This window comes from Macrobrachium nipponense, chromosome 42 (genome assembly GCF_015104395.2).
Source record: "Macrobrachium nipponense isolate FS-2020 chromosome 42, ASM1510439v2, whole genome shotgun sequence".
In the NCBI taxonomy this organism is placed as follows: domain Eukaryota; kingdom Metazoa; phylum Arthropoda; class Malacostraca; order Decapoda; family Palaemonidae; genus Macrobrachium; species Macrobrachium nipponense.
In genome coordinates this window covers 36,525,237-36,540,263 of record NC_061103.1, presented here as the reverse complement: position 1 = coordinate 36,540,263, position 15,027 = coordinate 36,525,237, and the positions used below count along the sequence as shown (strand labels likewise).

At 36.1% G+C, this 15,027-nt stretch overlaps 1 protein-coding gene across 1 annotated transcript; it reads right to left on the bottom strand.

Annotated features, from left to right (window-relative positions):
• Positions 1-3,880: 3,880 nt before the first annotated feature.
• LOC135213436 (uncharacterized) lies at positions 3,881-14,227 on the bottom strand. The gene is made up of 7 exons (XM_064247391.1): positions 14,159-14,227; positions 7,063-7,229; positions 6,444-6,591; positions 6,085-6,254; positions 5,804-5,971; positions 5,277-5,367; positions 3,881-4,434 (listed from the first exon to the last, which is right to left on the bottom strand). The coding sequence occupies exons 2-7, from the start codon at positions 7,177-7,179 to the stop codon at positions 4,349-4,351; spliced, it is 780 nt and encodes a 259-aa protein (XP_064103461.1). The 5' UTR covers positions 7,180-7,229; positions 14,159-14,227; the 3' UTR covers positions 3,881-4,348.
• Positions 14,228-15,027: the final 800 nt, after the last annotated feature.

Sequence of the window (15,027 nt, the reverse complement as noted above, 5' to 3'; positions counted from 1 at the left end):
TAGAATTCACTGGGCACACCCTTTGAATACACAAAAGCACTTGTATGGCGCATTTGCCACAATTTTCGAGGAGCTGAAGAGAGATAATGATAAATTTTTCAATTACTTCAAAATGACTAAAACAACCTTTGAGGAACTCTTGTCACGTCTACATGACCAGTTGCTAAAAGAAATACGACATTCAGAGATGATATTTCGCCAGTACAACAACTGGTAGTTACCATCAAGAGGAAATAATATGGACCTTTCCTTGTAAATTTGCTTTTCCATATAGAAATTAAAAAGGAGAAATGAAAACAACTAGTGTTAGCTGAAACATCCCTATTTACCAAAAGTATAAACTGTTATATCTATATAAAAAAACTAAAATCTTTTACTTTGATATAAAAAAAAATCAATATCTCTCTCTGTTTCATTAATTAATGTAAATAAAACTTTCGTGTTAACTATAAAAACTTCTTAAAAAATCATATATATCGAAATCAAAACCTTTTAGTCCTCTTTTATATCAATAATCTGCCGATAACCTTCAAATAATTTCAGTATCAAAACGTATATGTAACCTTAATGAAAAAACAGCAAATCATTTAGAAAATAATTTCTCAGTAGTTTATACTTAAGCTATCCGTACCTGTAGTTCTTTCTTATTTACAAATAACACTATTGTTATTATTATTATTGTATGGCGTTTTTTCGTTGCATGGAACCAGTGGTTATTCAGCAACGGGAATAACATTATTTATATCTCTCAAATGTTTTCAATACCCAATGCACCCGATCACCAGAAGCAGCGGAGGTCTACTGCTGTCGCACGTATATGCAGGAAAAAATCGCATAGTGTGAAGACGCGTATTGAAGGCAATGGCCAACGGCAATCGCGTCTGGGGGAAACACCGGACATGTCCAGTGGGGCCTGTTGGCTGTAATGCGCTGCCGGACCGGCAAATTTGCCGGACCAACATAGTGTGGAAAGGTACATTAGAGATAATAGTCGACTGCTAGTCGCATGTAGGTGCGACATCGTGTCGCATTTACGTACGACATAGTGTGAAAGGGCTCTATTGAAGGCAATGGCCAACGGCAATCTCATCTGGGTGCAGCACCGGACATGTCCAGTGGGGCCTTTCGGCTGTAATGCGATGCCGGACCGACATAGTGTGAAAAGGTACATTAGAGATAATAGTCGACTACTAGTCGCATGTAGGTCCGACATCGTGTCGCATTTACGTACGACATAGTTTGAAAGGGCCTTACTCCAAGATTCACTCGGGCTGTCGGAAGACTTTTGCGTTCGATGTACTATTAAATAGAGTAAAGCTAAAGACGTTTAAATTGTGATAAACAACGGAATGCAGGTTAGGGGTCCGAATTCGCTGCTCTCCTTGTGTGTGCTTTTTTAAGATTTCTTTACTTGTTTCAATTTCTTCTTTCGGCAGATCCGCAAACAGAAATATATTTTCTAAGAACAAAATTGCAGTTTTATCTGCTAACAGAAGCCGAAAATTAAAAAAAAAAAAAAAAAAGAAAAGAAAAAGAAAAAGAAACAAGGTGAATAACTGCTCTGCGCCTCAAATCTGAAAAAATGAGCAGTTTATCTGCTCACAGAAACCAGGATTTACGATTTTCCTAAAATTCTCAAATTGTTTGTGTTTTATTTATGTTACCCCCTCATTCTGTTTTTTTTTTTTTTTTTTTTTTTACAATTTCTGCTTCTGTAAGCAAATAAACTGCTCATTTTTTTTTCATTATTTTCCATGATTCGATAAATATTTGATGAATCTGTGTGCTGATCTTACCTTTACGTGGGATTACCACTGCAATAAACGGTAGGAAAGAGAAAGGGTATAAAGTAAAAGTGTATCAAGATAAAAAAAAAAAAAATCATAAAACTGTATCTCATAGTGAATGGTGTAGATGTGCGTGCAACTGTGATTGTGTGGGCGCTTACGACTCATCCGACTCGGGAACCTTTTGTATGTGTGTGTGTTTACAAACGTAACGTCAACAAGCGTCCGTGTAGTTTTCCCGTGAAGCTTCTTGAGAAAGCAGACTTGTCTGCGGTTTACCCAGGGCCATATTTTAGCGGAAATTGTTGACCAAGTGCGCATGCCCAGACGATCAAGATTGTAGCCTAGATTCAACTTCTATCCCAACCTGCTTAAGACGGAAGGCCCACTTGGGTGAGCAATGAGTGTTTATAAAGATAATGGTAAAGCAACGGATATTTATGAATTTGATGTTCAATCCCACGTAGGGCCAAAAGCCTTTTATTAATCTCACCCCAAATCTCCCTTTTCGACTAAGGGCCTGACTGCTTGCTAGGTTAGGCAAGGCTGACATGCGTGTCTCCGCGTCCACGTGTCATTGTTTTTCTATCGTATATTACTATTTGTGACAGGGAACAATATATTACATTATCTCGGGCAAGGAGGCTGTGCCTAAGTTCTGTTTGATAGGTATTGTGTCTATTCCTTTATTACCAGGTTTCTTAAAAAGTTATTTGGTGGATTTTTACGAAAATCTGAGCAAAACTCGGCCTCGTGGCTGTAATTACATTTTTTGGAGCGGATTTTAATATATGGAGAGATGGAACCTTTTTTTCAGGAGTTGGCTTGCTTATCCTTGGCTGCTGTTTCAGCTGCTGATCTCTACGAGATAAGTAGAAAATGCGTTTCATTTGTTCATAGATCAATTAAATCATCAGACATAAACCATAACATTGATTAATAATTGATATCAAATCTCACTCCCACTTTTCACTGTTCTAATCTTCAAGTTTTGCTGTCTTTCTCAAATATGCAATTCTATTCTGTGATACTGAATTAACCAAGTAAGTGAACCTTTTTGTTTTTTACCTTCTTCAGTAAATAATAGGAGTAATTTTTATTCAGTATGCTTTCCTCCCATATTTTCCCAATTTTTCACTTAAACCAGGTCCTCTTTCTCTCCCATTCACTGAAACCATAGATAATGTAAATAGATTCATAATCATGCATATATATATATATATATATATATATATATATATATATATATATATATATATATATATATATGTATGTGTGTGTGTGTCAGATGAAAAGAGGGGCAATGATTAATAATATGTTTTAAATGCCAATGTAATCTTAAGTGAAGTCACATATCACTTCTCGCTTGGAGACAGGCTGAACTGTAGGGGCAGCTTACATGAGAAAGGAATTTGAATACGCAAGTAGTTTAACCGAGTTATCACTCACCCGGTTGCAAGGCATGTACATTCGTTTGTACGGGTGTTACAGGCCTAATTGTCCAAGGCACTTGCGAAAGTCACATTCCTTTAGGTGAACGCAAAGAGGTGTTACATGCCGAGTGTCGGGAGAGAACGCCCCATCATAAAGGCAGGACATATTTTGTAAAAACTTAGAAAACCGCTACCTTTGAAAAAGAGAGAGACGTGTGAAATAATCTCTTTACGTGAATACTTTGAAAAGTGATGTGTGTGATATATCTTTTATGCATTATTATCTTTATTACAGATGGGTCCTATTCCATGGCTAATTTAGAGACGGGAATCTCTAACCTGACTAATAGGATAAACTTATTGACATTTTGGGTATGGGAGAGAATTCTTAGTCAGGAGGGTAGAATGTTAACTTACCTGGTTTTCTTTATGGGCAGTTTTAGGCTTTCTGCCATTATGACTTGTATCATTTTGTCCTATTTTATAATCAACTGCTTTGGGTAATAAATAGTATATTTTTGTACTTACGAGATCTTAATAGCCTAATGACATGATTGCAGACAGAGGGCACTACTGACAACAGGTAAGAGTTTCCAGTTCGTGTAGTTTAGTGAACAGGGAGGGTAGGAACATATATATAGAAACTCGTTCCAGTAAAGCTATAGGCCTTTTATTTTGTCACAGTTACACATACATGTCAAGTTTTCAGATAAAAGTGATGGGCAAGACGTTAATGGAATTACTGGACACAGTTGCACATGTTGACAAAAAGCTGGGACAGTGCTGGTGGTTGAAAACATATATATAGGCTTGTATACCATCTCTATGGACCCCAGGGGAGGATTCCTCTTCAGTTGAAAATTTGAATAGGAACCCCAAGCCTGAGGTTTCTGCTTTAGGTGGAAAGATATATGTATATGCTTGTACTATACCATCTCGAGGGACCACAAGCCTGATTGTGGTTTTTCATTCAGTGAAGACAGACAATTACCCGCAAGGGAGGTTTCTTCTTCAGTTGTGAATAAGTATAGACATGAAGACCTTCTCCTCCTAGGGATCCTGGACCCAATTGTGATCTTCAGTTTAGTGAAGAAAGATGACGACTACTCCAAGAGGAAGATTTCCTCTTCAGTAACCGTAGATTTGGATTTTGCAAATACAGAAATAACTTGCCTCGAGCTGGAGGAGCGTCATGTACCTTCCAGTACCTACGACTAAAGAAGAAGAAGAAGAAAAGGGTGAATTATTGAAAGTGGAGAGTTCATTGTATACTTGTGACATTTTATCTTTTTCGAAAATAGAGAACTAGTAAAGGGTAGGCTTAGGAATTAAGCAGTGGGATTTTGTAGGCTGCCAGGAACTGCAGTCTTTGTAGGTAGAAGGAGAAAAGGCTTTTCTGTTGGCAAAGTCTTAATTGGTGAAGAAAACTATTCCTTTCAAGGCCTGAAAATGAAGAGTTACAGATGATCATAAGATGTGGCTTTGCAAATAATCAATACTGAGCATGGCAAGCTGCCAGAAAACAAAGTTTTACATTTATTGTACCATAAAAATTATGCTTATATGACAAGCAGGAAATGTGGTTGCCAAAATTGTCAGAAAAAAGGGAATTTACAGACTATCAGGAAGTGGGTATCTTTCATGAGGCAAGATCACAGCTTTCAACATGCGCTATTATAGTATCTAAGTCCATCCAGGAAAGTTCCTTTTCCTGGTAATCTATCTCCTCAGTACAGACTTGGCTTGTTTACAGGGGCTAGGATTATCCAAGTGCACTCCAGTTAGCTACCTGATAGTTGGTTATATCAAGGTATACTTCAACCATGAACTTCAAGCTACATTGTGCTACTCTGATCACCTTATGTAGATGGTATACTCTGTGCTACCAGTATGCTTTGTTATAAGCTACACTTTAATCTGTGAACTTCAAGCTACATTGTTCTACTCTGGTCACCTGTAACTAGATGGTATACAGGATGAGATCTGAAAACATTTCACATCTTTTTTAGAAAAATTCAGGACCCTGGTGTCGCGACCAAGAGGTTATTGTACCTACCATCAATTTTCACCAGCTCCAACGGGTTCGGTGGCGTGGGACCCTTTGCATACACTAATGGGTCATAGTAACTATTTGCTGTCTCACCAACCTGAATGAAATGAAAAAAAAGTAGGTGAAAAAAAGTAGGTAAATAAATGGTTTCATATAGATAAAAAGATATGCAAACCAAGGCTAAGATTTATAAAAGCAACAGGCTTTGTACTGTACGTAGGTTAAATAAGTTACTTTTCCCTGCACTGTTGTAAGCCTATTGGTACTTGAAACTAGTACTGTTGTTATGAATGGAACAAAATGCATCATGTGAGAGTGCCAAAATACCTTTCAACTCAGAAAAATGCCAATACTTTGATGTCATAATTCAGACTGTATATAGCTAGTACTAACTCGGTTGGTTAGCTTGTAAGGGGCCAATGCTATTTTAACACAGTATACTAAGCGCTCATGGTAACAAACCACTCAAACATATGTGGAACATCACTTATAAGAACTAATTAGCCTCCTGACATTTTGTCTTCTTGACTTACGTGTACGTTGACCGATTTGAAGTATTGCTCTCGTAGCCCGAAAGACGCTGTGACGTCAACTCGAGAAACCTTGTAACTCCTTCCCAGGTCGACTTGGATCCAACTGTTTGCCAAGGCTGTGGTACAAGGACAGTAGCGATAGTCAGGGTAAGTGGTCTTGTTGCTCGTCTGGAAAGAGAGTCAGCATAAAATAGAAGAATGGGAGCCTGAACGAGTCTTAACTTTTAGGTTAGACAACGGAGCTTTCCCCTTTCAGTTAAAAAATATCAAAAGTAACTTACGAGATCACTGAAGGGAGCGATGTGGTCTGGCACTGTGGAGGAGTAGATAACTCTTTTGTAAAGGGCTAAGTCCCCCAATAGGATTTTTGTATATGCAAGCGTTCCTTCATTCCCCAGGGCACAGGGCATGGCAGCTGGCAGTGTTAGGGTATACAGGTTGCAAACGTTACCTGAAATGGAGTATCAGTTCACAGTTTTCCCTCAGTAAAGAAACCACAGTATTGTGGCTCTTACTCCAAACAGCCTAAGATGGTGAAATAGTGTGGTTCTATTCTCCTGCTGGGAACAACTGGCCAATTGGAAGTAGGCCTACTATTGCTAACATCACTTTTGGATTTTGAATCATAAAAAAGACAAACCTTTACTGTCAAAAAGCACACAAGCGTCCTCCTTGTTACAAATGCCGGCACAGGGGATCGTGGCAGACGTCAGCCTTGAGGAGAAGGTGATTGATTTGTAGTTTTTTCCCTGTGTGGAACAGCTGGCATCGCCTCCATTAATCTTAACCTGAAGTAAAGAAGAAGAAGAAGTGGATAATAGGCATAGCCAATAGACGTTAAATGAGAAGGAGCCTCTGTGGTCTTACATGATATCCCTTGAAGACTTTCTTCAGTTCCTGTGACGTGAGTCACTTGAGAAACCACTGAAGCTAGGAGGAGGGAACTTTCAGAACCGCGTACAGTTTGGCAACACAAATTCTTTTATCTTCTATAGAAAGCAGAAATTCCTGAGGCTAAAGCCGACTCTACTTCAGGGGCGGATTTAGGGTGGTGTGGGGCCCTATGCCGGTGACCTTAGGGGGCCCTCTCATATATGAACAAGCAAAGAAGGCCCTGCTTTATTTATTTATTCCCAGTCAAGGAGTTAGGTCATCATATATTTAACAAGTATTAGAAAAGGTTAACAAAGGAAAATGATAGACCCACAGCACACAGAAAATTATTATCTAAGTTCTGTGACTACAAAAGTTATCCTTACCGCCTTGAACATCCTGGTGTTATTGGAGGCAGCCCCCGATATCGGCAGAACTTGTAAAATTAAAATCGCTATCGGCAGATGGCGGGTGGTGACCAGACGAATATCAAAGTATCCCATCTTAAGTTTTCTGTGAAGGCTCTCGTTTTCTTTCTTACGTACTGCCGTTACTGCGTGCGGGAAAGGAAATTGGTTTTATGTCTATCATTATTAACTGAAAAAAAAAAAAAAACACCGCATAAAATTAGTATGTACTACACATTTGCCGTGACAGATCGCTATTCATCGCCCTACTTGTAGCACTCACGAGGGTAGATCTATAGTACCTCCCTCAACCATCAATTAGCTGTAACCTATTTCCTTTTTTTTTTGTTTTTTTTATTGCTTTTATTCATTTGTTATTTATTTTTTTTCTTTTTTAGAATTCCTCTACCTTTTAACTGAATCTCGTGAGCTGTATAGATGGAAAAGCGAGAGAATGTGCCTGGAAGGAGCATGTGTGTATGTAATATATATATATATATTATAGTATATATAATATATATATATATATATATAGATATATATATATATACGTATATATATATATATATATATATATATATATATATACTATATATATATGTGTGTGTGTGTGTGTGTTTATATTATATTATATATTTGTGTGTGTTTTGATATCTATATATGTATGTGTGTTTATAATATATATCTGTATATGTCAATGTATATATATATATATATATATATATATATATATATATATATATGTATAATATATATATATATATATATATATATATATATATATATATATATATATAATATATATATATACAGGGTGATTCAAAAAAGAATGACCCTATTTCATGATTAAATATTTTATGAGGGAAAAATAGCAAAAAATAAAACTTATAATACAAGTATTCTACTAACAGTCAAGTTTTATTTCACATGTTACAAGTGCTCAATATGGCCACCCCTTGCAGCACGAACAACATCAATACGATATGAGAATTCTTCCCAAACACGTTGAAGCACATCAGGATCAATTGAATTGATCGCTGTTGTTATTCGATGTTCTAAGTTTTCCAGGTCAGTTGGCAATGGCGGAACAAAGAGGGAGTTTTTCATTTAAAAATGCTCCAACTGGTAAGCTCCAGTGGGGAGCTATGTATATATATATATATATATATATATATATATATATATATATATATATATATATGTGTGTGTGTGTGTGTGTGTGTGTGTGTGTGTAAAGGTAGAATTATTTTCACATGGACTCTTTGAGATACCATTTGCTTACAGTGTTCCAGATAATTCATTGGCAAGATCGTTATGTTACAATTCTAGAATCTGATATAATACGATTTTTTTTTTCTTATCACAGATTCTTAAAACTAGCATGTAAGTAAGGTCGAGAAGTCGAATTTGCCACAGGAATATGGACCAGATTTTAGTATTGAGGGGTCAGAGATGTGTATTTTTGGTGATAGAAGTTCACTCTCGACGTGGTTCGGAAGTCACGTAAAGCCGTTGGTCCCGTTGCTGAGTAACCGCTGGTTCTGCGCAACGTAAAAACACCATACAAACAAACCTATACTCTGTTTTTTTCCATCTGTCCATCCGCCTGTGGTGTTTGCGCATGGTAACACTGCGTCCCGGGCTTTGAATAATTATTCTGTTTCGAATCTTAACAGTGTAATTCGCATACAGTAAATTATTAAAACACTTTTCAGTTGCAAACGTACACCCAGATATTCTTATATTTACCTAAAACTTACATAAAGGGTAACTATTTACAGCATGGGACGCAGTGTTACCATGCGAAAGCACCACAGGCGGATGGACAGATGGAAAAAAACAGAGTATAGTGTATTCGGATAAGTGAAGATAAAAGGGTTCGAGAGGCCTAAGGTTTGTGTGATCTCTCGTAATTATCCACGTGAGGAATTATGATTTTGTTTGTGTATTTTACCTTTTCTTTGTTTTCTGTAGGTTTGTGATAAAATACTCTTTGCTTTATGTATGGATTTTGCTATGGTGTGCTAGGGGTAATTTAAGAAGATAACTGGATTTCTGATTGTTTCAATTACTTAGTTAAGGAAATCTAGGGAGCAAATTCTCAGGTCTCTCAGAAATAAGTTACTTGCTATGCCGAATTTGACTGAAATGTCATGATAGCTGTAAAAATATTATGTACGAAAGTGAGAATGTCGCTTTCCTATAGACGGCGAATTTGTAGCTGTTATTAGTTCTGATGACTAAGACATCTAAAAAGGGGGTTTGGTTATTGTTTTCCCATTCTGCTTTGAATTGTATACGCTCTGGACCAAAGAATTTAATGTTTATAGAGAGTCAGTCTAAATATGTTAAGATGTCGTCTACGTAACGAACCCAAATCATATCTGCTGATGGGGATTATAATTACTGTTTCGAAATACTCTTATCTATATTCTATAAGATTGACAACACAGGACATAAGCGGGCTCCCCATACTGCAACCGAATTTTTGACGGTAAAAGTTATCACCAAAGGAAAAGAGCGCCTCGGTGGCGTGCTCGGTATGGTGTTGGCCTGCCACGTGAGTTCGATTCTCGGGCATTCCATTGAGGTGCGAGAGATGTGTATTTCTGGTGATATAAGTTCACTCTCGACGTGGTTCGGAAGTCCCATAAAGCCGTTGGTCCCGTTGCTGAATAACCACTGGTTCCATGCAACGTAAAAACCACACAAACAAACAACACTAAAGGAAAAGACGTTATTAGTAACCCAGAGCTCTATAAGTTGCATTATTTTATTCAATTCAATGGGGAAGTGGTCAGCAAAAGGCTCTGGTTTGATTTTGAGCAACGTTAATACATCTTTTATGGGCACTTTCGTGAAAAGGGAGTCTGCGTCTAACGTTATGTATACGGGGATATTTGCCGACCTAAATTTGTTGCAAAAGTCCTCTGTATGTTCCGGAAAAGTGGGATAGTAACTCTGCTAACCATTTATTAGAGATTCTGTTGTTAAAAGCTCCAGTACACGAGATTATGGGACGGAAGGGAATGTTACCTTTGTGAGTTTTGGGGAGGCCAAAGAAATAAGGTCATATGGGATTGATTGCTTTAAATTTTTCCTGAAATGTCTATATTTTTCTTACTTTTACCGACGTTCCTGATTTTTCTGAAGAAATCTATTGGGACATTATGGCTCGGTTATTTTTATTTTTTTATTAATTTCTCATAGGTAGTTGTATTATTTAAAAGTTCACTGATCTTTTTTTTGGTAGAAACTTTTGTCCTTTAACAAAATTTTAGTCTTTTATCTGACCTGGTGATTATATATGTATAAGCTAAGCATATTTTAGTTTAACCAGACCACTGAGCTGATAGACAGTTCTTCTAGGGCTGGCCCGAAGGATTAATATTTTTACGTGACTAGAAAACAATTGGTTACCTAGCAACGGGACCCACAGCTTATTGTGGGACCCGAACCACATTATAACGAGAAAGGAATTTCTATCACCAGAAATAAATTCCTCTGGTTCCGCGTTGGCCGATCCGAGAATCGAACTTCGGACCACCGGTTTGGTAGCCGAGCGCGAAATCCACTCGTACAACGAGGAACTAATATATATATAATAATATATATATATATATATATATATATATATATATATATATATATATATAGTAGTGTATAATATAATATATAATCACCAGATAAAAGTTTCACGAGTCCACAATATCTTGACCAAGAAATAGAATACATAAAAAAGATAGGAAACGATCTCTGCTACCCACCTCATTTAATTGATTTATGTTATCAAAAAGCTCACAAAAAGTTTTATAGTGTTGCTATTAATGAAAAAGAAATGCCTAAAAATGTACTTAGCTTACCTTACTTTCGTGGATTTGAAACCATAAAATCAATATTTAAATTGTTTAATGTTAATGTAGTGTTCTCTTATAACAATATCATTAAAGATATGCTAATTAAGAATAGTCCCGTAACAAATAACAACATCATTTACAAAATTCCTTGTAAGGATTGCCCATTGTTTTACGTTGGTCAGTCAAGTAAAAATTTATGTGTGCGTATTAAGCAGCATATGTATTCTGTTAGAACAGCCCAGACTTCAAATGCACTGTTTATCCATCTGAGTGAAAAATCTCATTGTATTAATTGGGGTGATACCTCTGTAATTGCTAGATCTAATGATTATGTTTCAAGAAATTTACTGGAATCGGCAATTATACAAATCACTAATAAAAACAACCTAAATCTTAGTCTGGGAATGTACCATTTGGACCCATATATTTGTAAGATGTTTATGAAGGACCTTAAAATAAATGAGCAACTAATAAATTATTCCCACATGTATATAGTTATTATTTCTTTTTTCTCTCTCTCTCTCTCTCTCTCTCTCTCTCTCTCTCTCTCTCTCTCTCTCTGGTTTGATATTCTCTCTCCCTCTTTCTCTTGCTCAATATATATATTTATATTTTCTTTCGTCTTTTCATTAGTAATAATTTTTTGGGAAAATTTGTGTAAATTTCATGATATTAAATTGTATACGCTTCCGTGTTTTTTTCAAAATGTACTGTTTTCTGGAAGAATAACTTGTTTACTGTGTTTGTCCCCCAAGGTATGGCTACCCTCAGGCGTTTCCTCCTTTCTGTAGAGTGAAATCGCCCTTATTGCTAATCTTGTAGTGTCAGTTTGGATATTAAGCCTTCTTTTGACTATGTTGTCCTCTGTAAAATCAGTTTGCCTTAAGTAAAGGGTCTGAACAGGACCGAAAGTACTCGGCTATCTCGCTTTTTCATTTTTTCCTTCAAGGCAAAAAACCTTTATTTATACATAGCATCACGTTTTATATACTTCGTGATCAAGTTATTCAATATATATATATATATATATATATATATATATATATATATATATATGTATATATATGTATGGTATATAATATATAAGTAATTTATATATTATATACATATGAATTATATGAATCCAGGTAAATTGCTCGAAATCAATTGCTCGAAAACAAAATGCTCGAAAGCAATTGCTCAAAAAATTATTACTCGAACTATCAATTGCTCGAAAGACAGGTTGATCGAAACTAATTGAAAAATTCATAAATTTATTTGTCTTTACAATTAAAAAGCAAAGGATAAAAAAAGTTATAATTCATAAATTCATTTGGCTTTACAATTAAAAACGAGGATGCGAAACTTTATTCGATACTTTATTAATATGAAATATTGTGAGCAATACTTCTTAAATATTCTTCAACATTTTCCGTGTACTATAAAAAGATACAATATTCTGTAATCTTTGTGTACACTCACGGTATTTTTTCCTGCTTCCAACTTCATTCACACCTCCGACAAATTGCTCGATTCGCATCTCCTGTAAACTTTGTTCTCGCTTTAAGGCATCTATAAACTTCCAAATCGACGGATGACAAGCACTTACTTGATGTTGGAAACTGTTGTGCCATCCCTCAATAGCATTATTTGTTTTTGGCATTCCCTCCTTGACGTAGTCAAAACAGTTCCACATTTCGTGTTTGAATATAGGAGCACGTCTACGGTTACGACGGTATGGTCGTCCAATCCAGGTATCTTCAAAGTAATCGACCACTCCTTGAAGTTCAGCTGGAAAAATGTAGTTTTCTGTTAAAAATTCAAATGTTGCCACAACATTGTGTAACGGTATTAACGCCAACGCAGATAATAGACGTGCTTTAAGAGCAAATTCAGCATTAGTGTCGTACATAGTCTTTAGTCCACTTCCTTGTAATTTTCTATAAAGGCTCTGACAAAAATGAAAAAAAAACACCCACGAATTTTAGATCTTGGAAATTCTTGCTCAATTGTCTTAACCATCGCCAGTTCTAAATCGATCATTATAGTCAAAGGCTGGGATGTGGGAATTTTTTCTTTTAAAGCCACAAGGAACTTCTTATAGGTTTCTTCAGTTTTGTTAGGTAACAATGCGTATACAAGAGGCATAATTATACCCGATTTCACACCATGTATTGACCAAAAATCGAGGGAACAGTTTTAAAGGTTCCGTCAGCATACCAGTGCTCCGATTGAACTAAGATGTCGAGATTCTTTTTTGTTGCAAAAATCAATATCCGAGCATTCGTTGGACCTGAGTCATAGATAAGAAATGATTCCTCTTTGTTTGTAGTTGTAAACTCTTCAGGGATATCCAGATCGAGAGAACTGTTAGGCAAAGCTTGTCCAACATTTTTTCTTGCACGTGTATTTCGGATGGTTCTTTTCATATTTTCTACCGTAGGGAGCTTTACAGCTGCAGCACAACTTACATCTGCTGAGGAACATGAACAATATATTGGGGTTTTCACCTTCTCCATTACTATAGCAGCTTCAATTCCACTAGCATCTCCTGCATGATTATGATTTCCACTTTGTTTCATCATGTTATCACCTACAGTAATGACACGAGCAGAGCATTTCCTTTTTTTTGGACATTTCACATTTCCAATATATTTTATTGCTCACTGATTTATCCTTTATATATAAGTAGCCATTAAACACAGTTTCTTCTTTCCTTTTTCGCTTTGTACAAAACTTAAATACATCTTTATGGTTCGGAGTTTCTAATGAAAGTTATAGGAATAAAACAAGGAAAACTAATGAAATAAACAAAAGTTCAGATAACGGTTTAGAAAATGGTTTAATGGTTAAGATAATGATACTTAGTTAATGTTTATTGGCTTTCGCGCAGTTGATAGTTCAGCTTTCGAGCAACCTGTCTTTCGAGCAATTGAGAGTTCGAGTAACAATTTTTCGAGTAATTGCTTTCGAGCATTTTGTTTTCGAGCAATTGATTTCGAGCAATTTACCGAATTCCATATTATATACATATATTCATATATATATATATATATATATATATATATATATATATATATATATATATATATATATATATATATATATATATATATATATATATATATATATATACAGAGAAAAACATGACCTATTCCCCACTACATGACCGCTACAAACCTAACGGCGAACTAACGTAGTCAACACGGCCATTTTGGACTTTCAAAACAAGTACCTACCTCTTTCGGCGTCGAAAATTTGACTGCAAATCGACGAGCGACTCAATAAGTACGTGTTCCCCTCGTCTGTTCGACCACTCGACTAATGATTGCTTTACTTTTTGGGGGCTTTGGTGGGGGAAGCCGTGATCGAATGAAATTATCTTTCAGCATTTTTTTTCTCATGGGTCTTGGTCGTATCTTTCCCCTGACACATTGTAATAATTATTACCCCCTTTTTAGTGGAATATCGTTGATTTTCGGAATGTGGTTGACTTTCATCCCTTTTTTTTTATAGCATTGATTTTTTTTTATACATATACCTTCGAGGGCATTCAAAAGACTTTGGCGTGACAGGCCATAGTTAATTACAAACTCGTTGTAATTGTGGCTGTAGTACTTAGAGCTCGTCGAAGCAAGAAGATATTTATATACTGAGATACGTGAGTTTCAAGGCTTCAGAGGGAATAAAGAATGATTTAAGAACGATTACTGTCTTTTGATTCGGAGTTTTGAAACGTCGTATATCACGAAATCCTAAAAAAAAGACGATAAAAAAAGATCATTTCTGTTTGTACTTAGCTCTGATTTCTATCCTTCTAGTTTTCTGTAAAAGAAAACTATTGTCTGTTCGTCCGTTTCTGTTTGTACTTAGCTCTGATTTCTAGACTTTTAGTTTTCCGTAAAATAAAACTATCGTCTGTCCGTTCGCGCTATATTCTGTCAGCCCTCAGAACCTTGTTTTCTGCGTCCTTGCGAAAATGAAAAATGAATTATATTTGACCCGGAAGGAGCTGTCATCCCTAGTCTTATTGGATCTCCTCACCTTCGGCATAGACTAATTAAGACGGGTCCGAGGTATGTGTGAAACTAGGTAGACTGTGATCCTC